General features: G+C 40.8%; 3 protein-coding genes across 3 annotated transcripts; 1 reads left to right on the forward strand and 2 right to left on the reverse strand.

The window, feature by feature from the left end:
• Positions 1-70: 70 nt before the first annotated feature.
• polr3c (polymerase (RNA) III (DNA directed) polypeptide C) lies at positions 71-8,345 on the reverse strand. Its single transcript, XM_031299364.2, has 13 exons — positions 8,141-8,345; positions 5,250-5,396; positions 3,716-3,980; positions 3,102-3,403; positions 2,841-2,945; positions 2,125-2,298; positions 1,980-2,031; positions 1,804-1,864; positions 1,570-1,720; positions 858-959; positions 684-733; positions 384-533; positions 71-270 (listed from the first exon to the last, which is right to left on the reverse strand). Exons 2-13 carry the CDS (start codon positions 5,394-5,396, stop codon positions 189-191), a joined length of 1,641 nt encoding a protein of 546 aa, XP_031155224.1. The 5' UTR covers positions 8,141-8,345; the 3' UTR covers positions 71-188.
• On the forward strand, positions 8,281-17,881 carry rnf115 (ring finger protein 115). Its single transcript, XM_031299366.2, has 9 exons — positions 8,281-8,450; positions 11,119-11,177; positions 11,434-11,488; positions 11,783-12,066; positions 12,230-12,298; positions 12,397-12,469; positions 12,561-12,654; positions 15,974-16,089; positions 17,017-17,881. Exons 1-9 carry the CDS (start codon positions 8,286-8,288, stop codon positions 17,134-17,136), a joined length of 1,035 nt encoding a protein of 344 aa, XP_031155226.1. The 5' UTR covers positions 8,281-8,285; the 3' UTR covers positions 17,137-17,881.
• Positions 17,882-18,306: 425 nt separating this feature from the next.
• On the reverse strand, positions 18,307-23,659 carry gba (glucosidase, beta, acid). The gene is made up of 12 exons (XM_031299365.2): positions 23,480-23,659; positions 23,224-23,301; positions 22,907-23,098; positions 22,681-22,827; positions 22,043-22,176; positions 21,789-21,961; positions 21,235-21,324; positions 21,002-21,149; positions 19,803-20,027; positions 19,191-19,354; positions 18,953-19,069; positions 18,307-18,879 (listed from the first exon to the last, which is right to left on the reverse strand). Exons 2-12 carry the CDS (start codon positions 23,294-23,296, stop codon positions 18,774-18,776), a joined length of 1,569 nt encoding a protein of 522 aa, XP_031155225.1. The 5' UTR covers positions 23,297-23,301; positions 23,480-23,659; the 3' UTR covers positions 18,307-18,773.
• Positions 23,660-23,819: the final 160 nt, after the last annotated feature.

Raw genomic sequence — 23,819 nt, forward strand, 5'->3', positions numbered from 1 at the left:
TTTAACGAAAAAGAAGTATTCTTGTGCTCAGTTTATTCATTTGCTGATGCGTGCAATAAAACAAGCAAAATAGTCTATTCAGATTTTACTCCACTCCAAAATGATATAAACTATAAAACAGCCACACTTGACAGCATTCATACACATAAAGTAATGGAAATAGAGTTGTAATTCTTGTACATATGCTCTTAACTTGTGGATGCGGTGGAGTTGATGTAGGACTCTAAAAGAAAGATGGTTTCGTCTACCTGGTTCTCTGCTGAATCTAACCTGGAGGGAAAAAGAGCAATAGTGTGAATAGCAACACCAAAAGACCAAAGAGGGGATTCAGTAATGTCACCTGTAGTAAAGGGAATTGCAGTTTTGTCTTGCACACTTCTTACTTGTTGATATGAAGCCGTAAGGCCTCCAGCTGTTGCTTTTCAGGAGCAGTTATCATCTCCTCGACCTCTGTCAGCTGCTCAGGCTCGGCACCACTGGCCTGCAGAGATGCCAGAATGGCCTCGATTCGCTGGGATTTCTCCAGCAGACGCCTGTCAGTTAAGCAGAAAACCAATCAAACTTTGATCTGTGACACGGTGTGTGAGCCAAACAACTCTTAAAGTTGATAATGTGAAATTATCTGGCTTGCAAGGGTAGTAGGACGCAGAAAACAAAGGGACATACAGTTATGATGAACTCACTTGCTCTCTTTGGACTCAAACAGGCGCCGCTCTACGAGGTTGGCTACTGTCTGCAGAGAAAAATGTGCAGAGACAAAACATTACCAAAGGCAAAACCAACATGCAAGAAAAAATACCATTAGAAGTCTTCTTCAATCTACAGCTCTGAAGGTTACTGTACATTCATTGTTTTACCTTGTAGCAGTTCTGAAGCAGCATTCTTGCAGTTGGGAGTTGGTTGACCGTGTAAAGATAGAAAGTACGAGAGGGAGCATAGTCAGGAGTCTTTGGGATTTCCTGAAGAATAAAAAAAAAATATCACGGCTGTTCAGAGAGAATGAGTAGGCAGATTGAAGAATAAGAACTAGGGCTGCTCCCTCCAATTTGATGACTTAAATCATCTAATGTGCCCATTCAAATTGTCAATATGTCAGTGAAACTGCCAAATGGTCACTTTTGTTAAATTATTCCTGCGTCATTGTCCACAGAGACACACAGAATAAAAGATTAGGCTACAGTGCGTTACAAGTCTAGTTTTAAAAATATCTCATTCACTTAGTGCATCTTCAAAAAGTGTGCCAAATAATTTTCAAAGTAGGTTTTTGGATCAGGTTTTTTTTTTTTTTTTATTACTGCTACGTTCCAGGCAGTCACTCATGTTAATACACTTAAACAAAGTCTTGAAGGGACTTGCTTTGCATATTTAAATTGATCAGTGTTCAGTATGTCCTCTTATTTTTGTCAAAGGAACAAATCATTTGTGGCAACAGTTAAGATGAAGGACTGTTTTAGAAGCTCTTCCATGTTGGGTTTAAGTGTTCAAAAGCATTCAACAATCGATAATGCTAAGAACACATAAAAGCAAAGAGGGGAATCATGAAATCATCTTCACATGCCAAACATGTACCTGTAGCTGGACCAGGTTCTGTGAAAGCAGCGTGTAGAGCATGTCTTTAGCCTCTTTGGCTGGAATCATTGCAAAATCCTCCACCTGCTTCTGCTCCAGGTGACGTTTCCTTAGCAACAGACGGAAGATGCGCGCTGATCGGGAGCCAAATCTGATGACAGATTAAAAGTGATTTAATAATGATTTGCTGATGATAGGACAATCACATGTATACACAATTAAAAACACACTTACCTCTCCTGTACTACAGACTCAAGTGTGGCCCGAGCCAGATTGGCCAGCGCTCTGTGCATATCTGAGAGGTGAGTTATGAAAAATCATCCGTGCCTTGCATTTAATGAATTAATGTGTGTGTTGGTTCTTGACCATATGCGTAGGACCCTCTAAATAAAAAATTAAAAAAAGGATACTGACAACGTACATCCCTCCTCCACTTTCACCAGCCTTCCCCACAAACTCCATCTAGAAAATTAAAAGGACAAGTAGATCTAAAACATCATACAGATAAATAAATAAAGATTGGAAAATATGACAGGTGCCTTGCAGAGTTCATACCGGGTCATCAATGAGTAGCGTGAGGTACTGGTCTAAGATGGGTCTGGGGATGTTGTAGCTGGTCGGGAGGGACCTGAAGATCTCATTGGCTGAGAGGGGCTTTGTGCAGGTGGCTGTGGGCGAGGTCGTCACCTCACTCATCCTCAGCATAGTCCTCACTATCTCACTGCTAGTCTGGGTTATTAAAATGGAATGGAAATTTAGAAAGACTATCGTTATAATTATAAACATCCATAATAGTATGTTTTCCTACTATAGAAAACAGGCAAGATAGGAAAATGTTACAGCAGTGACATGTCTAAAAGGTACAGTAACTAACACCACCGACCAACACCTCTGAAGCTCACTTTAACAACGTTTATACCTTGAAAGAATACAAAAACTGAAGTTTAAAATAACAATTTGTGTATTTTGTGACTGGGCATAGTGACTTCTTGGAGGAGTCTTGTCATCACCGTGAGGATGCCAGGAAAACGGGACGAAATATAACACGTTAATAGTGCAATGTAAATGTGCTGGTAGGTGGTTTTTGTTATTTTTGCACAGACCCAGGTTAGCTGTTTTCCCAATTTCCAAGCATTTATGCTAAGCTAGGCTAACTGGCTGCGGCTTCATACAACATGAGAGTGGTATCAATCTTCTCGATTAACTTTCTGAAAGAAAGCGAAAAAGCATATATCCCAAAACGAGTGTTCCTGAAATAATATGAACTTGACCTGGTCTAGTTTGTTGGCTACAGCACTGATGATGGCCTGGTCTCTGAAGTGGAGATGGAACCTCTCAAAATTCACCTGCCAGCAAATTCCCTCATCACCATGTGTCTGAGCATGAGAGAGACAGACACAGAGACAGAGAGATGGAAGATCACACAAAAGATAAGCAATAAGTTATATGTAAGGGACAGGGCAATTAAGAGGTAATTGGAATTTTAAAAGTGCAGCAAATAAAAGTGTAACTAACATGTTCCAAACACCCACCTGTGAATCCATTTTAGCCTTCTTTGCGTTCCTTTGGTCCTCTCCATCCTCACTGGCGAGTTGCCTTTTGCCTCGCCCTACAAGTGTCACGTGAGGCACCTTGTAACAGTCGGGGAAGCTCTCTGGTGTGGGTGGAGCAGTGCTAACGGGGGCAGCAGGGGTACCAGGGGGGGCGGGGGCAGCTGGAGTGGCACTGTCTTTTGGTTCTGCTCCTGCCAGAGGAGGGCAGCGCTGAAGAAAATGGGTCTCCACCAGTCTGAAGAAGGCAGATGACACTTCACTGTAATCCATGCTACGACCCTCTAGAACAGGAAAGACAAAGAGAAAATAGCTGTGTGAAAATGTGACACATGACAATGTGATTCTCCACAAATCCCATGTAAACCCACAAAGTCATATTTAATCTTTAGAGATACTAAGATTTTAAAAGAGGTTTATATTTTGGTGCATGTTTGCTTAACTGACATCCTGCCGGGTTTCCTCTTAAGGCTCTCCTCCCATTTGACCAAATTTAGAGTGGTGAACCCAAATCCAGGCTTCGAAACATGCCTTCATAAAACTGAGGGAGAAGCTTTTCTACAGTCTCGGATTGATACAGATGCTGAGATACTGACCCTCCATGTTCTGCGTGAGGCGGTCTGCGACTGTCTTAATCGTGCCACTCATGGTCATGTGACCTCTCTGTAGTAGCTCCTCTATGATTAGCTCTCCGGTGTCACCGTACAGGGTTTTGGCGGTGTAGATGTAGCGTGGGTAGCGCAAAATTCTCAGAATCCGATCACAACAGGTCTGATACTCTGTGGGGCTCCCAGCTCCTTTACGGCCTGAGCGGAACACACAGGCCCCATGCTGCACGAGCACACACAGGGACTTCTTTACCTACAATGAGACAGAAAAACAAAGAGAGGAAGTGTTTAACATTCACACAAACAAGTTTACCAATTAACATGTATTTGTATATTGTATGTAATGAATTAGCATGTATTGTGCTACTCTTATTGCTCCAATAAGCCCAGTAAACAGCCATTTTAAATCTTTAAATTGAATGTAAAAGCTGATTGTTATGTTTTTATTCTCCATGGCATTGTTTCACTTATGACATGGTGTTAATGTAATCAGGTTTCTGGAGGACAAATCTACCTGTCATGTAAATGGATACTGGGTTTTGCATTTAAACAAATAATGCAAAAACTACTCCAGTACTACTGCAAGTGTGGAATAATCAGCATACATAAACACACTACAAATACAAAGAGTGCTGCAGGAAAGAGTCCTAAAACCCAGAAATGAGGTCGCATTTTTGCACTTCCGGTTCCCACGTCTCAAAGTCAAAAGGTTTTTTGAATGGGTTGTTGGTTAGATGCCTGAAATAAGGTATGCGGCTAACGCATGCTTAAGAGATTTTCATGTTTTGTTTTACGACAAATTAGTAAATACCCCACTCTTAAATTTTGAATCTTTAACATGTCTTAAAAAAGGCGGCATCATGCCACCGAACACACAAAATCAGTTGGAAGCTAGCAGCTAGTTACGTTGTAGTCATGCGGTCGTGGTCTAGTTCATTTATAGCCTAACATTTACTTCTGGCAAATGCATTTACGCTTAAAAAAGTGGAGCTCATTTGTGAAGATTATCTTGCTGAAGAAAATGTGTAAGTATCACCCAATAATTTTGTTTGCCACAGATCTTATTTTCTGCAATAATCCAAAATCAAATGAAAAGAATCCTATTGCCTCTTTGTCGAGGGGAACAAGGACGATGCTAACTCTTGGGTTGGCCTACAAAAATATGTCATCCTATGGCCGGGTTAGCTCAGCTGGTAGAGCAGGCACATATGTAGAGGTTTACTCCTCGACGCAGCGGCCGCGGGTTCGACTCCGACCTGCGGCAATTTGCTGCATGTCATTCCCCCTCTCTCTCCCCTTTCATGTTTTCATCTGTCCTGTGAATAAAGGCCTAAAAATGCCCCAAAAAAATAATCTGAAAAATATGTCATCCCTGCAGCACACAGTAGCACACTGGACTGCTAACCTATTTGGAAATGCTGAGAAGCAGTGTGTATATAACACTAAATACATCATGTACGTATAATATTTCCATGAAGTAGAGACAGTAACAGCCTAGAAACAGTAAGTGTAGGAGTCGTACCAGGTCCAGTGAGATGCCAGTCTCATGAATAATGGTTCTTAAGTTCTGTGCTCCACCTTTGAGCAGGTGTGTTCCCACTTTCTCCACTACTTCTCCAAAGTGCTCCCGCAGCAGGAGACCACACAGACGCACCTCCTGGGCAGTCATCTGCACAGAAAAACACACAGGAACACACAAATGAAGAAAGGTCTTACATCTAGGCTCACTACAAACTTTACAACAACCTATATTAATCACCTGTATCAACCCAACAATCAACAGAACACTGTGTGTGTTTAGTAACAATTAAGTATGATAAGCTTAGCTTGACTGGTTGCCCTTTCCAGAACACCGGATTCTAATAAAGCACTAATTAAAAGAATAATTAGGACCTAAGAGCTTGCCAACTAAACGGTCACTGAACACAAAGAGGACACAAAGACACTCCTCATGGAAGGCAAAGATTAGCAAAAAAAAGGCATGATAGAATAATTGTTTTACAGGGAAATAAGTGCCTTTTACACAGTCTCTGAAATGTGTTATGTTGGAGCAATTGCTGTTGCTATGTGCAAAACACTGGTTGCTATGTGTTCCCTATATGAAACATATAACAGAAATTTGCATCTTATTACTGGATATTGCAAACAAATAGTAAAAAACTTTTTTTCTGATATATTATCCATTGCATTGAAACTGCATTAGAAATCAGATTTTAAACCTGCAAACTTCTAATTGTAATTGTTTAACATACAGTAATTGTACTTTCTTTCGCATTCTTATTATCCTAATTTATTTACCAAGCTTTTTTTCCAATTCAGAAAGTTTTAGCATCTTCCTATTTTTCTTATGATGGTGTCGCTCCTTTTCTGTGATGTTTTGGTCTTTGTAATTTGTCTCGACGACATTGTAAACGAGGGCCGCCCCTCAATGATCTTGAGCATAAATAAAGGTTAAATGAATGAACGATATTCCTTTTTGATAGTTTTGATGGATATCTTTTGGAACAATAGGCTTTCGTCACAGCAGCACAGGTGTTACTTATAATATCAACGATGGCTCTGTTTCATTCAAGTATCCCAGTGAGCCACGACTGTGAGTGTGACACTGAGGCAACACAAACAATATCAGGACCCTATAGTCAACATATTTATGACAGCTTCCCAGAGTCCAAGATGACATCTTCAAATGTCTTGTTTTGTCTGACCAACCGTCCAAACCCCAAATATATTCAGTTTATATTTAAACAACACAGAAAGGCAGCAAATCCTCACATTTGAGAAGCTTAAACCAATTAATGTTTTGGCACATTTGCTTGAAAGCTACAATGAATCAATTATCATAATAGTCGCAGATTAGTTTTCTGTCAGTCGACTTTTTGATTAATACACAAATCGTTTCAGCACTAGTAAGAAAACACATTTGTGGAGCTTACTAACTTGTAGCCTTGGAAAACACTGACGAACTTCCGGCAAATTTGAGATTTGCTCTGCAAGTCAGTCTGGCCAAGAGCCCATTCAAGCCCATTTCCAATAGGACTGGGCGTATCGATCTAAATATCGATACCAAGATGAGTATTGGTATCGGATCGATACTGTCGTGATGAGATCGATACTTTTGTTGCAGTTTGTGCGTCTCTCTCTCTCTCTCTCTCTCTCTCTCTCTCTCTCTGCCGGAGAGTGGAGAGTCAGAACAGTTATATTCATATTTATACATTGTGGCTTAAGCCTAAGTAAATTCACAAACTTTTTGTTTACTTATTTTGCACAACTGACTTTATTTTTCACAGATATGTGTGTAATGGAAGGTATTTTTGGTTGTGTTGTTGATTTTGTTATGTTATTATTTGTATACCGTTACATTGTTTTATATTGTTCTAGTTAGTAAATAAAAACATTTAGATTTGCCTAAAATCTTTGTCCTATGTTTTATCATAATCATAATCAACTAACTAAAGGAAAAATCACAATTATTCAATGATCGTGACGTTACAAGTAAAAAGTATCGGTATCGATAGCTAGTATACTAGCCCTGTATTTACTTGGTATCGGATCGATACCAAAATTCCCAGTATCGCCCACCCCTAATTTCCAATTTTTCCAAATCGAGGCACCAATCACAACCGTTGACGATAGCGCAGCGACGGCAACTGAAGTGCAGCAACCCGTTGATGCCGCTGTCGCTGCTACGTCACCCGGATCGTTGGTCTGATTGGTTGAAAGTCTATCCAATTGCGCCCAGAGGCATTTAAGCGGCATCCACTGGTGACGTCCCTTTGGAAATGAGCTCTGGTGTCAACTAGGCTAACTAACTGTAAGAAAGAATTCAAAATACATTTGCCTCCAACTGCTTTTATTTGGACCATCCTTGTTAACATGTCTCTCAAAACTCCCCCAACTTTATGGAATTGCAATACTAAATCACTGGAGTATCAACCATGGTTAAGAGGCTTGTTTGGGCTAAGAAACTGATCTGCCCGGTTAGAGATGTAGGGCATTGCCAGTCAACATTCCTGAGTTCAATTTTTACAAATCCTTACTTATAATTCTTAATTTAGTGTATTTATAAGTACACTGCTAAAATGCTGAAATAAACTGGACAGAAACGTATGCTTGGCAGTGTAGAAATATAAATGTCAGTTTACCATACATAAGGACAACATAAGCAAAAGGCTAGGTCTTGCCACTGTGTAGGATCACACTGCACGCGCGCGCGCGCGCACACACACACACACCAATATCAGCAGTTCAGCAATAAATAGCTTGACTAACGTTGGTTTAAAAGTAGTAAGCTTCAGTCGCATAGCTACACGTGAACTGCGCAGACAGGTCACACACTTTGCATACTCAGTATACTGGCTACACTTCAACAATATGTCATCCGAAAAGTCTCCTACTTAATTATTTTTCACAAACCTTTTCGACAGACGAGTTTGTAGACAGAGGCAATCCTTGCTTTTAAGCATCCCACAGATTGTCAACTAAACACATGCGGCTTCTCGTTGACAACACATAAACACACTTCCGCTCTTCGATTAGACTTGCCCGGATTTGCCCAGCGATGCCGCAGTGCATGCCGGGCTGGAGGCGGACAGCTGTCTCCAGTTTGTGGAGGACCGACGTCAGTGTTTGTGCTGGTCTGGGGAAGATGGCGGAGGCTGCGGCTGTTTCACCGCATCGGTTTTTCTGTCACTGTTGTAAGGGAGAAGTAAACCCCAAACTCCCGGTAAGTCAGATGTTTTTCTATCTTTATCTATCATACTCTCTTATATAAAATGTGCGGTTGACAAGTCAACCTTTCACTGAAATACCGTTTGTTTCGCTTGGCTGCTACAGCTAAACACTAGCTAGCCAGTTAGCACTTAACGGCGTTTGTTGTTAACTCTAAATAAACTCGTGACACTCGCAAATATCTTGGTCAAAAATATGGCATCAAAAGCAAATATCAACATGTTTTGTTAGGCTTGCATGTTAAAGACACGTTTGTCAAAGCACTGTGCTGGACGCCTTGCTTTGACAGCTTGGGGATATTCTGTTTTGCACAAAACAACACAACAGCCGAGAGAAGAAGGTCAGTGTTATTATCTTGTTATTGAATTTTATAGACAGTATTAACATTAGTTGTTTGCTATTGGGCTATTTTTGTTTTCAGTGCGGTTTCTGATAAAACAACGCACTTGACAGGACGATTTGGAAAATTTAGGGGAATTTTCAGGAACATAAACTCGTTTTAGTTTCAATTTTAAAGGTAAAAGACGCTGACATGACCCACAACTTTCCAGACTTTTACTAACCTCAGGATATATAAAACGTATATGTTCTACGTCCTAGACAGTTGTGAGGGTCTGTTATTTACACTCAGTAGCCAGTTTAATAGGTACACCTATAGCTAAAACTAATGCAGTCTAATACAACAGCCTAGTACTAAGTCCTAGGTTCATGAAGGTTATAATGGTTTTGATAAAAACTAGTTAAGAGAGGTGTTAATTCAAATTATTGGTAATTTTGGAAGCTGTTGTTTGTAGTGATGTGCACTTTTATTGCGTTAAACTGAGAACTGAAATGATTAACGTTAGTTGATTAATAGATTAGTCGATTGACAGAAATTAATCGCTAACCAGTTTGGCAAACTATCAGTTGTGTAAGTCATTATCTAGCAAATATGGCAAAATTGTTCTTGTTCCCCGAACGCAAATGTGAAGATATGTTGTTTTTTAAAGAGAGAAAAAAACAACATAAGCTATCTTAAGAGTCAACTTGTATTTTAGGAAATTGTGATGGGCATTTCAACTATTTCATTATAATATTGACCAAACAGTGTATCAATTAAAGGATCAAATTATTTGTGGATTAACTGAAAATGAAAGTGTTAGCTGCTGCCCTAATAGTATTTATGCTTGATTGATATAATTGAGGTGGACAAAAAGTACCTAATAAACTAGCCACTGATTGTATATTACATTGTCTATGTCTCACTGTGTCAGTACATCAGTCCACCAAGATTACACTGTTGTCAGCTGAATCCTTATTTTTATGATAGGGTTGAGGGTAATTCCAGCCTGCCCTGTCACTGACTCTAAACTGGCCTGCTTGTCTCAGACCCACTCAATCCTGTGGCATGTCTTCACTGAGCCAACTGACTGCAACACCCACACACACTACTACAGTATATCCCAAGGACCATCGATCAGTCATGTATCCATTTATGCAACACAGATATGATAACCTGTCTATGAGCAAATGACACACAATTCACGTTTTTGTTTACTGCATGGTTTATCAACCAATTCTGAACATGACCATAGTTTAACACCCTCTATTACTTGTAATGTGAGCATGGTATTCATTTGTACTTTTGTGATCACAAGAATCCAGTGAGCTCCAAATAGAAAATATGTGTGATATAATATATTTTTTGACCTACTTTTTTCATCAAACTATGTTATGAAACAAACGTATCAGTTGAATCTCTTGTAGTCCAGTCTGTGTATTAAATGGCCTCACTTCAATCCTGTTCCAATGGTTGAGAAACCCTGTTTTACACTGAGGGGATAACATACAGTAGCTGTACAAATTTGCACTAGTTTTTCTTTATTCTATTGCAGTGGTTACGCTTTACAGTTAGGTGTGGTTGGCAGACCAGTTCTACCTCCAAGGCTACATTCATAAAACGGCCGTCGTACAAATCTGACTGGTATTATCTTTGCAAAGACAAATTGACAAAGACTTGTTTTTTTTTACCATCCAGTCACCATATCTTTGCAATGTTTTTATAAATCCCTTCAAAGGCTCAGCGTTAGAATAAAGAAGAATATTTTCCAGATATCAATATATCACAATATGACAAATACAGTATTTGTATAACAAAGTTGGATAAAAATCCAACTGTGCTCATTTCTTATAGATTACATCAGACAAAACCTTTCACGTGTAAAACGAAAACTGTAACCATTATTTTTGTTGTTCTTTTAATTGCTATTTTCTTGTAATTATTCATTTGGATAACACAATCATAAAACAATTTGATCCTATCATTACATAGACATAGTTTTACTAAAGTAGAACTGAAACAATTATGTAAATAATCCATCAGTAGCTGCTCAACAGAAAAATAATCTGCGACTACTTTGATAATAAATAATTCGTTATTTTTTAAAGCAGAAATGATAAAAAAAAAAAAACCATTTTTGGTTTTGGTTTCTCCGAGGTGAGAATTGGCTGCTTCTCTCTGCTTTATATAATTGTCAACTGAATATCTTTGGGTTGTGGACTGTTGGTCAAACTAAAACAATACATTTGAATATGTCACCTTGGTTTCTAAGAAATTATAATAAGCATTTTTTTTAACCAGTGTGCCGCCTGTGGAACTCAGTCTTTGTTGTGATTCTTTCCAGGAGTATATCTGTCCAAGATGTGACTCAGGGTTCATAGAGGAAGTAACAGAAGACTCCAGGTACGTATCTACCGCTCTTCTCCAGACAACATGAGATGTTAAGGCCTTTTAGTGTTAGTCTGGAACAAAAGCAGATACAGTACATGGGCAGTGTTTTCATTCTTATTTACAAGTACCCACATGTTGCACTTTAGAAGCTTGTAGGCTTACCATGCAGTTTTGTCCCAGGCTAGCACTAAACCTGAACATGTGTATAGGGTTCAGTGGACGTTGCTAATAATGTGTCTTTTGTCCCCTTGTGCGCTGTTTCCCTCAGTCTCCTAGAGGGTGGCGCTAATGGGATAGATGACGCAGCCACACAATTTGCAGAGGTACAAGCTGACCTAAGGGATTTTGGGGAGAATAGGGTGGGGAAAAGGGGCAAAGAGGATTTGTTGCTGTCATTTAATGTGTTTTGATTGACGTTGTCTTCTTCTTTCCCTGCCCTCTTCTCCACTCACCTTTCTGTTGGCTCCTGTCCTTCGTTTTGCAATTGCATGTTGGCTTCCTCTCTTTTCCCATTGTGCTGCCTGCTTTCCTATCCTTAATCCCACTTTCTGCCTGAAAATCTCTTTTTCCATACCCGTACCTGTCTCTTCCCCTGTCTAATCCCACCATCCCTGTAGCTATGGCACCTCTTGTTACTGGAGCGGCCATTTACAACAGACAGTGACACACCTGACTCAGAACCTCGGCTCCCTGGAGGGCGCTTGGGGGGTCTCAGTGACCTGGGGGGGTTCGGAGGGGGACCAATCGGGGGGTCAGTCCCAGCAGGCCTAGGGGGACCTATGGGGGGTCTACTAGGAACTGGGGAACACTGGGGACCAGGACGTCCCACTCGCCTGCACAGCCAGAGGAGATACCGGTCCAGAGGCAGCAGTAGACCAGACCGCTCGCCTGCTGTGGAGGGGTGAGTAACCGACCAGTTCAGCTTCAGTCTCTCTTGGCTCTCTTTTCTGCCTTGCATACTCCCACTCATAACAATGACAGTGCTATTTATGCTCTTACAATCCTCACTGTTCTTATTTATGGTGATGACATTAACAGTTGTATATTTTCTCTCTGTGTCTCAGGATTGTACAACAGTTTCTCGCTGGCCTCTTTGCCAACTCCGGAGTCCCTGGCTCACCTTCCCTCTCATGGTAAGATGACATTACAGTACCGTCACAGTGTTGTTAGTGCTAGCGTCAAAGTGCAAGCGCTATTTCTTATCAGCTTGTGGTGTCTGTGTCTCTTTTAGGACGGGGATGCTGCACTCTAACCCAGGGGATTACGCCTGGGGACAGGGAGGGTTAGACGCCGTGATAACACAGGTAAACCACACTTAATAGAACTTAACTCCAACTGTATGTCCATGCCACCTTTTAATTTCTCTACAGTTTACAATTTTGTTTGTGTGTGTAGTTACTAGGTCAGTTGGAGAACACAGGACCTCCTCCAGCAGAGAAAGAGAAGATCTCTTCTCTCCCTACTGTCAATATCTCTCAGGAACAAGCAGGTCAGTAATTCCTTGTTTCCCCGTTTGTCTCACTCCATCTCACCACAATTCTCAAATTGCAATATTGCTCATGGATGTGGCTGGAGCTCAGTCTGATCCTCTGTATGCAATAACAATTAGCTAACTGCACACCTTCGGTTGGACTAGCTGTTTGTGTATTTATTATTAAGTTTGAATGCATAGGCAAGTTCTTAGAAACTACTGGCTTATATATTCATACACAAGGGACGTGTCCTTGTATAATCCTCTCCGTATAAAATTTCCTCCGTAAAAAAAACAAAATGCTAATAACACGTCTGTCATTATGTGAATACATGCTTATTTGTTTAGAAGTCTGTGCAGCACTTAGATAAAACATGAAAAGACACTTGTGTTGTAATATATACAAAAGAAGCCCCTGAAACTGTGTCTGTCTGGGACGAAATGTCCATTAACCTTGAGCATATCAACAATGTGTTCCATAAATTACTTTAAGATGACGTGCTTCTGCAAACTGGTCTTTCACCTCCCCTTTACTGCCCTACAAAGGCAAAACGCCGTAACATCATGTTTGGTCAAAAATGAGTTAATGTCATTTTTGGGTTATTTGAGATCTCCTTTATCATGTGAATAAATATCGTGAGTCAATTTGATTGTTTTAACGAGAAAATAAAGGGCTATGACAACCGTAACATCCAAAACGATACGAGAAACCACAGCAGAACGCCGTAACAGCTGTTAAGGCTCTTTGCCTTTGTTCCGGCACGCTGAAGTTGAGTTACGGTGTTCTGACTTTGTTTAGCCAGGCATCAAGAGAGATGTTACTGTGCCGCCGTGATGTTACTGTACTCTGGCTTTGTCATACTGTCAAAGTTTGCCGCTTTTAATTGTCACCAAACCACGTAACATACAAACGACACATCTTTGAAATAAAGTGGCGATGGTTCAGATCTGTCAACGTCAGTGACAGCCCGGAGCTAGCTAAATTTAATCTGTGTCACGTAGCGCTAACGGTGATGCTGACACACCTCCTCACTTGGCGGAGCCTCACATCAGACGCCGAAACCCATTTATTAAATACACAGGCATCCTACCTTTTCATGCAATCCGATATAATCCATGGAAGATATAATCAAAGCCTGTCTATGGAAAGCCGTTCCACTCCCTATTCACCCCCATTGTACCGAATGTGGTTGCACTTCCACCAGAGTTCCACTGGGGGTGATCGCAGTCCAATGCAAAATGAATGGGACTCTATGGAGCTAGACGGCTAAATTTGTCTTTTTCGCCTGATTGACGTTGAGAAACCTCAGATTTGATTGTAGTTTTTGCAAGTTCAACATGGATTATAGGTCGAAAGTTGAATGAACGAGTAATTATGTCCTTTCGATTTCTTACAGGTTGAGTAGTTGTTGCCTATAACACACTAGCATTCTGCTAATGAATGCTGATTGGTCAGCGAAGGACTGATTACGATCAGAGATCCCGCTTGATGGCATCCGAAGCAGAACCAGAATGCCAGAGTGAATATTTCGGCGTGGTCTTTAAAACATTAGCAAACCTCTTTCTAGCACGTGTATTGACAGGGAGAGCCTAACCTGTCAGCTGTGTTGTCGATGCCTTGAGAGAAAAAAGGAAGCGACTCAGAGCTTGCCGTAAAGCAGTATCTCTGGCCGTATATGTGTATGACGTCATTGACATTTTAAAAGGCTTTTTAGAACAAAAAAGCCACTTTAAAAAATCTAACACCCAGCAGTGTGTATTTTCTTAGCCTCCCCTTTCGAATGCAACATTCAAATTACTAGACAAAAAATTATATCCTGAGAAAAGTGGATTTTGAGGGGTATAGCTCCATAGAGTCCCATTCATTCTGCACTGGCCTGTGAGCGCCCCCTATAAGGAACTCTGGTGGAACTGCAACCAGTTCAGAAGCCGGAAGTAACGAGAGAGTGCAACTTCTCCCCTTATTAGAAATTCTTTGATATAATCCATAGCAATGCACGTCATCTGCTGTATCCACAACAATCCATACTTGTTTGAACCATATTTCCTTCTTGCTTCCTTCCTTCTTTCTTGTTCATGTCAGATCGCACACAAATCCATAATAGCACTAAGCTAGTTATCGCTAACGTCCGTACAAAGTAGGCTAACCTAAATGGTCGGTCAACTCTGTCAATGTTATCTCAGAATTAAAAAGTGGTAATCCAAGTCGAGTTTGTTGACTGTGCATCTTGAGCAGTTTGGTGGCCCTTAACCCTTAACCAGGGGCGATTCTAGGATCAGACCTTTAGGGGGGCTCAGCCCCTAATGAGAATATGACACGGATACAGTGCCTTGCAAAAGTGTTAAACATAATATATTTATTGTTAAACAATAAATATACCTTTGTATTCAATTATAATTAAATTATCTTTATTGAGAAAATATTTCTTGTATTTATTCATATTGTATACTGTACTGCAAAGTAACTTATCTGTCATACTGTTTAACTGTTAGTGTTGCCGCACTATCCTGATCATTATAGCACTAAATAGGAACAACCAAAGGTCTTCTATATCATTTAAAACAAATACCATGATGACTAGACCTTGGTTAGGTGTTCTTATAATGGATGTAAGTATGGTGAACAGCAAGCAAATATTGATTATATGTCAGTTACTGCCTTTTGCCTTTGCACGACTCCTTGTTTTTGGCACATGATACAAAGGCAGAGTACAGTAACTGCCAAACAAGGGTCAAAGGTCAATTTTGAGCTCAAGATTTTTTGCATACAAACATTTCTTCATTATAGCAACTAGTTGTCAAATTTTGGGAGTCCTACCTATAATACTTTTGTCTGGACAAAACAGAAACTTTAAAGTCATTTTTCTCAGTTTCACACTCTAGCGAGTTAAGGTCTTTTGCCTTTGCAGGGCAGTTTAGTTCTTCCAAGCCCTCTTGTGGATCTGTTCTTTTTGACTTCCTCTTCTGTGTGTGTGCACTGTCCTATTTTACCACTCAGCTGTAACTGTGTGGTTAGTTATGCAGCCCAGCTTTTGCAGGGCTGTTCGTAGCTGACTTCTTTGGAGAAATGACGATTCACGTGCCTTTTTTTTTCCCCAGGCCTTGAGGCGTCAGGCCTTTATCTTTGTGTATAATTGTTTTTAGTAATTAGTAGAAACCATGCTTGGTAGCTTGCTTGCTAAGAAACTTTATGATGCAAACATAGTTTTGCTATTAATGATCTGTTGCATGTTCCCTCAATACATGTGAGTCATTAGCAAGTGACTGATAAGTAACACCAGAAATCACTCGAAACCACAGGGGTATTGATAAAACATTTCTATCTTTTCTCCTGTAGACTGCTGTATGGAATGTCCGGTGTGCAAAGAGGACTTCGCAGTGGGAGAGCCGGTCAGACAGCTACCCTGTAACCACTTCTTTCATTCAGACTGTATAGTACCATGGCTGGAAATGGTGAGTCATAACAGAGCTCATAAACTCACAAAAGAGATCCTTAACTCTTAATAGTTTTTGGACAACAATGGAGGTTAATGGCACAGAAGAATAGAGTGTGATTCATGCTTCTGCGTTAAATCTACGCCGTGGCTACGTACGTAGGTACATGGAGACACGGACCAAGTACTGGACCCTATGCCGGACCCTGCATCATAGCTTGATGTGCACCTCCCATGGCTTGGTAGTGTTGCATTTCCCCCTACTCATTTCTTGGTTCTCCTCCATAAACAACATGAAATCAAGGAGATGGTTAACTTTTCCTGCTACAGATTTTTGACCGTGGTCAGAAAGCACAGGGGAGATACTTTGTTTCCCTCACTATGACTCTAGCGTCGGCACTCGCTCCGAAGCTACCCGCCAACACTCTCCACACACACACACACATACCGTCTCTGCTATTAAGAGATCAACGCACACACCAACACACAAGTATAAACTTCAGGCCACTTACATAGGCTACGGCAAAAGCTCTGCGTGGACCCTCCGCAGGACCATAAATCACGCTTAAGCTGTATCAGACTTTGACAGGAAATACTTGTTAGTTAGTTGGATCAATCCATTGTTGGTTTTGGTCCTTTCATGGGATTTGTTGGATACAAAAATATATAGAATATCGCCAGCCTTACCCTTACAATTGCCTTGAAAGGAATGCCAAATTAAAATCAACAATACATTGTTCAATGCTAAATTGGAGAATTGGATTACTCAGGCTGAAATTGCCTTACCCTACCAATCATTTAACATTAGCAGTGGGACAGTTTGCTGAGGTATATTTGACATTTTGGCATATTTGGCATTGTGTAAATATGACTAAAATAAGGAGTCCACCTGTGATAAAACTGCCCAAAGCTAATGTTCTCTATTTTCTGTTCTGTGGCCACACAGCATGACACATGTCCAGTGTGTAGGAAGAGTTTGAACGGAGAAGACAGCAGCAGCCAGCCCCCATCAGAGTCCCCCACCCTCTCCATGGATCCCCGCACACAGGAGAGATGGTCCTTCTGAGACACCCACCTGTCTCATCCCTCGGTTCTCCTCGCCTACATCCACAACAACACACCGAGAAGACAAATCACTTCTCACTTTCCTCTTTTTGCAGTCATAATCATCTCTTCATTTTCTATTTTAATGCCTTTCTCCTCAACCACGTATACAAATACCCATACAGACGTCTTAACAGTCGGTTGAGGTCTGCTAGATCTCTTCTTTTTTTTTTTTTTACTTCCATAACAAACCAGCCTATATTGATGATGATCAAGCCCATGTCTTCTCTACTTCCACCTGTCAAGCAAACTTTTTTTTCGATCTTTCTTGAAATGCACTGCTGCAATACACTATTGTGGGAAAATGCCAGACTTTATATTATATACCATGCCCTCTTTACTCATCAGAAAATTAGCTAAATCATGCAACTGAGCCCTGTTCGGCAAATGGGAAGACTGTAGGGGTTACTTTCACTCTTGGATCTCTCTTTCAGGGGCTGGACCTAACAACATGAACACCTATAGCCCTGCAATAAATGTTATTTTTATGAAGGGTACAATACAGTTTGTTTGTTTTTGATTTTGCCAGGGAGATCTTGATTGAATTCTGGTTATTTATTCTGGTGGTGTTTTATTAGATTGCATTGTAAAGGTGTTCATGTTATTGCGTCCACCCTCTGTAGTGTACGTCAAAAAAAAAGAACACAGTATTTTATAGGAATCACGTTGAGTCGCTGCGGTTTAATGGCCCCAAATGGAAGCTGTGACATTGAATGAAAGCAAGGGATTCCTTACACCTTTTGGGGAAAACAAATATCACACCAAGGGAACAAAATTGCTCAACTAATAGAGATTTAAACATACTCTTCCTGGTGTAGGTTATAAAAAGATGGCATCCCTCTGTCATTTTATTCCTCTGTTCATGACCGTCTTTTGTTTCACTTTTTTTATCACTTTTTTTATGTAAATAATTTTAGTCAACTTATGGTTTGCAAAGGAACAAAAAAAAAACTTTGAGAATGGAGACAAATGTGAAATACCTGGTTATTAAACTGTATATTATATATATGAAAACATGTCTATGATGTATTAATAAATTGACAAAAAATTGTCATAGTTGAATTTATATTGTTCACAACCCGATTACATTATATAAATTCTCTCTGCACCCGCAGATACTCAAAACATGGAATATTTTGAAACAAAATGCACTTTATTTAAAATTAAATAGCAACAGCAGAAGGCATTTTAATTTCTGTACATTATTTATATGATTTCTTGATAAGATGGTGTGAGGACACTTTCATCATTAGCGGGAAATCAAGGCACCAGTTACGCTTCAGTACAGGTCATTCTGGTGAACTGATACATTCATTACTTCCAGGTACCATTCCTGATAGAAATCAGTGCATAAAAAAAGCATTTTAGGCTTTTGAATGAAAATCAAATGAGGTAAGGTTCTTATTTTCGTTTGCTGAGGTTAACAAAATACATAAAGTGACCAAAAATAAAACAAAGTGACCACTTAAATCACTAAAGATGTGCATAAAAGCATGGTAATGAGAAGGTTCCAACAGGAAACAGTTACTTTTTGTGGCATTTTGGAATGTGCATAGAAAATTTGTTGATGGTAGAACAAATGTGAACTTGTATTAATGATCAGTGTGCGTTCCAAGCAAGTGTGAGCAATGAACGAGCCGGTGCAGTGGAGGAGATGTAGCCCACAGCGGGATGCCATACCTCAAACTGGATCATTGATGATGACCTACAAAACACAAACGCACGATGTAGTAGAATACATTTCCTGTCATTTGCGCAAAAAAACACATTTTACGTACCTGTTGAGTACGATGAGCACTACTGAGCCATCAGGTCTGATGAAGGCAGAGTATTCCAGGTCTGTTTCCCGACTGGCGGTCACACCCACTCTCTGAGACCCTTCCCACAGGAACTTGCTGTGGAAAAGGGTGATTTGTGTGGATTTCATTAGACTGCCTCCATGTAATGATGGAACAGGTAAAAAAAAAAAAAAAAAGAACAGTGTGGACAAAGATCATGTGAGAGCCAGTTTGATACCTGAAGTGGGCCATGCTGTAGAAGTTTGGCTGCTTGTAGAAGACATCACGCTGCGCATCCACTATAACAGGGCTGTCCACAAAGTTTTTAACCCAGTTTGGCCCACCAGTCTGGTCCAACACCAGATTCCAGTCAGTCCATCCCACCACATAATGATTTAAGTCCTGCCGTGGAGAAAACACCCACAGTTTGGTATCTAGTCTGTGCTTTGTAACTTTGTAGTAAGAGGGGTTGTTTTGTTTAAATGAATTCACTGGACCAGTGCCTGGTGTTTTGTGTAATGTCACAAGGACAGCACATCTACATAAACAACTCCCTCCTGATTCTTAAGATGTCTAGAGTCTGAATGCACCCATGCAGAATAGATAGAATGGGGGGAGTCCAATTTCATTTGAGAGAGAGTGAAGAAAGAAGAAACAAAACACCAGTTCTAGCTTGCTTTGATGGCCTGCAGGCAATTTCTGAATAGTGTGTGCAGCAGAGTGCAACTTGTAAACCTGCACTGCAGCATCGAGGGACGTGATTCACCTTTTACAAACAGCTCAGAGCTTGTCAAATCTCACATGTGCCACAGTGGATCTGACTGAACAAGCCTCATGCAAAATAACGTACCTCTATAATATCATGTGCGTACTGTTCAGCCCTGTCCCAGCTACCCAGCTTCACCCCTCTGTCTAGTGGGCTCCAGCCAGAGCAGGCCTCTGTGCCAAACAGGTAATACTCTGGGTAAAGATGATGGGTGACTCCCAGGCTTATCTCTGCTGGGACAAGGCTGTCCATGTACCAGTGAACTGCAACGCCATGAATGTACCTTCCTGCATGAATGTCATTTAGGACCTGGAGGGAGAAGGGGGGAAAAAAGCAGGTACTGAAAAGTAATAAAAAGCATTGCATTAAGTTTCTTCAACAAAAAAGGCCTCGTATGGTATTAAAAAGTCATTTACTAATAGTCTTCTAGATTGTGGGCGCAGGAGGCTGTTCTGTTCAGCTCCATCAGATCTGTAGCAAACACTGTCACTACTGCTAGTTACAGTAGCCAGGGAACTCATGGGGCAAGTGTTAATTTTAGCAAAAACCTAAATTAACTTAAATTGTCATTTCGGCTTATCTGGGTCTAGGCTGCGTTAATGTAATGGATTATAACATCGGAAAGTATTGGTATACACTGCTGGTAAATACTGCATTAACCTAAATATAATAATACATAATTCTAGGCCATTATCGCCCCTACTGGTTTTCCATCATACTCTCATCTTTTGAAACAAGTATTAAATTGCATTCTATGTGGTAATAAAAAGTCTTAAAAATTCTTTAATTAAACTTGGTGAACCAGAGCCTCGTTTAATCTCCGTCATGTCTGTCCCTGGCGTGGTTTGGGAGCTTCTTTATGAAAAACAAAAACCTCTCTCGGCTACTACACAAAACACACTCCTTTCTTCCAGTTGAATCCAATCTGATACATTGGTAATGTTACACTCTTTCCTCCAGAGGATAAATATGTGAGACTGGAAGATATAAAAAGTCCTTTATTCCTGCACCTGCTTCACTACAGAGTAAATGGCAACTAATTACACTTATTTTAGCTTCCCCCCAGCATCTAAATCTATCTCCTTCATTGTGTTGAATGCAGCTTGTATTGAATCATACATTATATCTTAAGTTATCATCTTTTAGTATTGGTCAATCTATTTTCTTTTCATATACTGATTTATGTTGAAATTCCTCATTTCTTGCCTGCACCACCAGAGAAGTCTTAGGTATAACAAAGTTTACCATGACTTTACCCACTATATCTCCGTCCTTGGACTCACCACTTTAGCCCAGTGAGGCAGCAGCAGGCGGCTGTCATCCAGTATGAGGACGTGTGTGCGTGGGTGTGAAGAAGCGTGCAGGGCAGGGCCCAGGTCCAGAGCCACCCAGTCCCTCTGTTCCTCAGGAGTGAAGCCAAGAGCCTGGAAACTGCAGTAAGATACTTCTCAGTCTGTTGTGAAATTTAGGAGCCACGATGATGGTTTATTCTTTGTAATATAATGTGAGAAGAGACCTGTAGTTTGTCATCTGTCCTGCAGAGGGCTCATTCCCTGTGGTCAAAGCCCAGAAGGTCAAGTTATATTTAGCATATTCCTCAAGGAACCTGAGAGAAAAGAAAAAAATATTTATTTGACATGGCATTAAGGCAGGGGTCTTCAACGTTTTTTAAGCCAAGGACCCCTTAACTCAGAGAGACGGATCAGGGATCCCCTACTACATATATTGTATAAAAATGAAGTTGAATATTAAACTGTGCCTAAAATAACGTGTGGGTGGCCTAAAGCCTTTTTACATACCTTTTTAATACATAGACTACTAAGCTAATAAAATAAAAATTGTTGGCATGATTTAAAAAATCATATTTAAATGTTAAGCATACATGTGGCAGAGTGAATACTTATGATTAACTGTATCTGTGGATGGCTACCTTAGAGACAAAACATTATACAAATTATTATACATTATACCATAATTTGGCAGCCCCACTGCAGTAACTCTGAAGACCCCCTAGGGTTCCCGGACACCCTGTTGAAGATCTCTGCATTAAGGTAAAGCCCCAAATGTCACCTGATATAGTACTGAGCCCAGGTTTTGTGCTCCTTGCCCCCAGGCTGGCCCTTCAGGGAGCCCTTTCCTATGAGAGCACTGTTAGTTTTCATCCAGGCAGGGGCGCTCCAGGCGCTGGCCAGCAGAGACAGGGGGCGAGGAGACAAGGCCTGAGCACGCTGCAGGAGAGGGATCTAAAAGGAAGAAGAGGAGGAGAGATTAGAGTTATGGAGTGATGGACATGTGTATGTCTCAGAGTCGGAGAAGAGAGAGACCTTCATGTTGATGTCCTCGGGGGCCAGTGTGAAATTGTCCAGGTTGTAGTCTCCAGGTGTGTCAGCATACGTGTACAGACGGGTGGAGAAGTCACAGCTGGCCATGGGGACACGCACCACGCTGTAGCCAATACCTGCCACAGACACAGCATCAATAACGAATGAGGCTGGGCGATGATTCAATATCATCATTTGGCAACCTTTTTCTAATTTTTATGAGATTCTATCTGTTTCCTTTTTGCTATGTGCGCATAATAATCCATAAAAACAGTTGATCACAAAATGTATCTATATTTGTGTACTGCTATTGTGTTATTTTTCTTTACGCATTTCTGTTGTCCAAATTATTCTTATCCTTGTGCACGACATGGATGCTGATGATGATTCTGTCATTGGGGGAAACAAACTAACCTACACACATAGACACCTCTCACAGAACGCGTGTTATTTTATTTTTCAATATGTTGAAGCAGGACAACCGTTGCTATTTGAAAAACACTAGTTGCTGTGTTTTTACATGTAAAATACACAAATATTCATATATTCCTGGAAATCATGGTCACATTATGCTTTTCCGAGCAATTGCCCTACTATTGCACAGTGGGCTTTTATCAAATGGTTCCTTTTACTGAGTGTACCTTCAGGGGAAAAGTACTGTCGCAGCAGCTGGTCCTGTGCACCAGCAGAAAGAGACAGGATGTTAACAGCTGCTGCGTCTGTCATAGCTCCACCAAATCCCTTGATCTTTTGGTACTTCTGGTAGGGAACGATGGTCAACCTGAGCCCTGAAAGAGACACATAACGAGATGAGAGAGATGCTCCAGCGTCACAGACACCCCAGCAGAAGCCCACATCATCACTTACCTGCGCCAGTGCTGTTCACCTGGACCTGACCCCGGCCTGCCTCCAGTCTGTTGCCGGCCATGCTGGTCAGGTAGGAGGAGTACTGGCCCAGTGGGGGCAAGGTGACTGATCCAACACTGTCACAGTAGGTTGAATTACACTCACACACCACTGAGTCATGGCCAAAGTTTCTGGCAACACATGTATTGCTTCCTGGAAGGAGAAGAAGTCATAGAAACATGTTTTTCTGTCTGTATTGGTGAACAGTATTATGTATGATTAACTTCACATGCAAGAGTATACAAGCATTGGGACAATGGCAACCTGTGTTGTGTTACCTGTAGAGAGGGTCAATTCAGCTGTGAGGAAAACAAGGGCCAAAAGAACAGATGATGGCAATAACACCGCCATTTTATCTAGAAACAACGAATTATAGAAATTAGGCTAGAGTTCAAATTCGATGAAACACGGGTTGAATCAGTCAGGCAGCACTGTAAAATACAAGTTAACAAAGACCCAAATGCTCCATTCATTTAGCTAACACACATATTTATCTGTACATGTCATTCGGAGCACTTAAGAAGATTCTCTCACCTCAGAGGATCCTGATACAAACTCTGGCATGTCCCACGGGTTCATTTAAAAATATTCACACTCCACCGTCAGCTTAACTTTGTCCAACCTGCCATACCAGCGTCTCCTCCTAGGGCCACTTTGTTTGTTTTGGCGATCCGACTTTTGGCCAGTCATGTGATTTTGAAAAACGATCACGTGAACAGTGCAATAATCTGGATCGCAGCCAGGTGGTGCTGCGTCATAAAGCTAAGATTTAAAGGAACTGCCTTTTGTGTTTTCAATCTACAAATCGGATTTTTTTTTTTTTTAACAGGTCCCAGGGTGCACTCAGAGCTTGGTAACACTGCTTTCTCTTTTT

This window comes from Sander lucioperca, chromosome 10 (genome assembly GCF_008315115.2).
Source record: "Sander lucioperca isolate FBNREF2018 chromosome 10, SLUC_FBN_1.2, whole genome shotgun sequence".
In the NCBI taxonomy this organism is placed as follows: Eukaryota; Metazoa; Chordata; class Actinopteri; order Perciformes; family Percidae; genus Sander; species Sander lucioperca.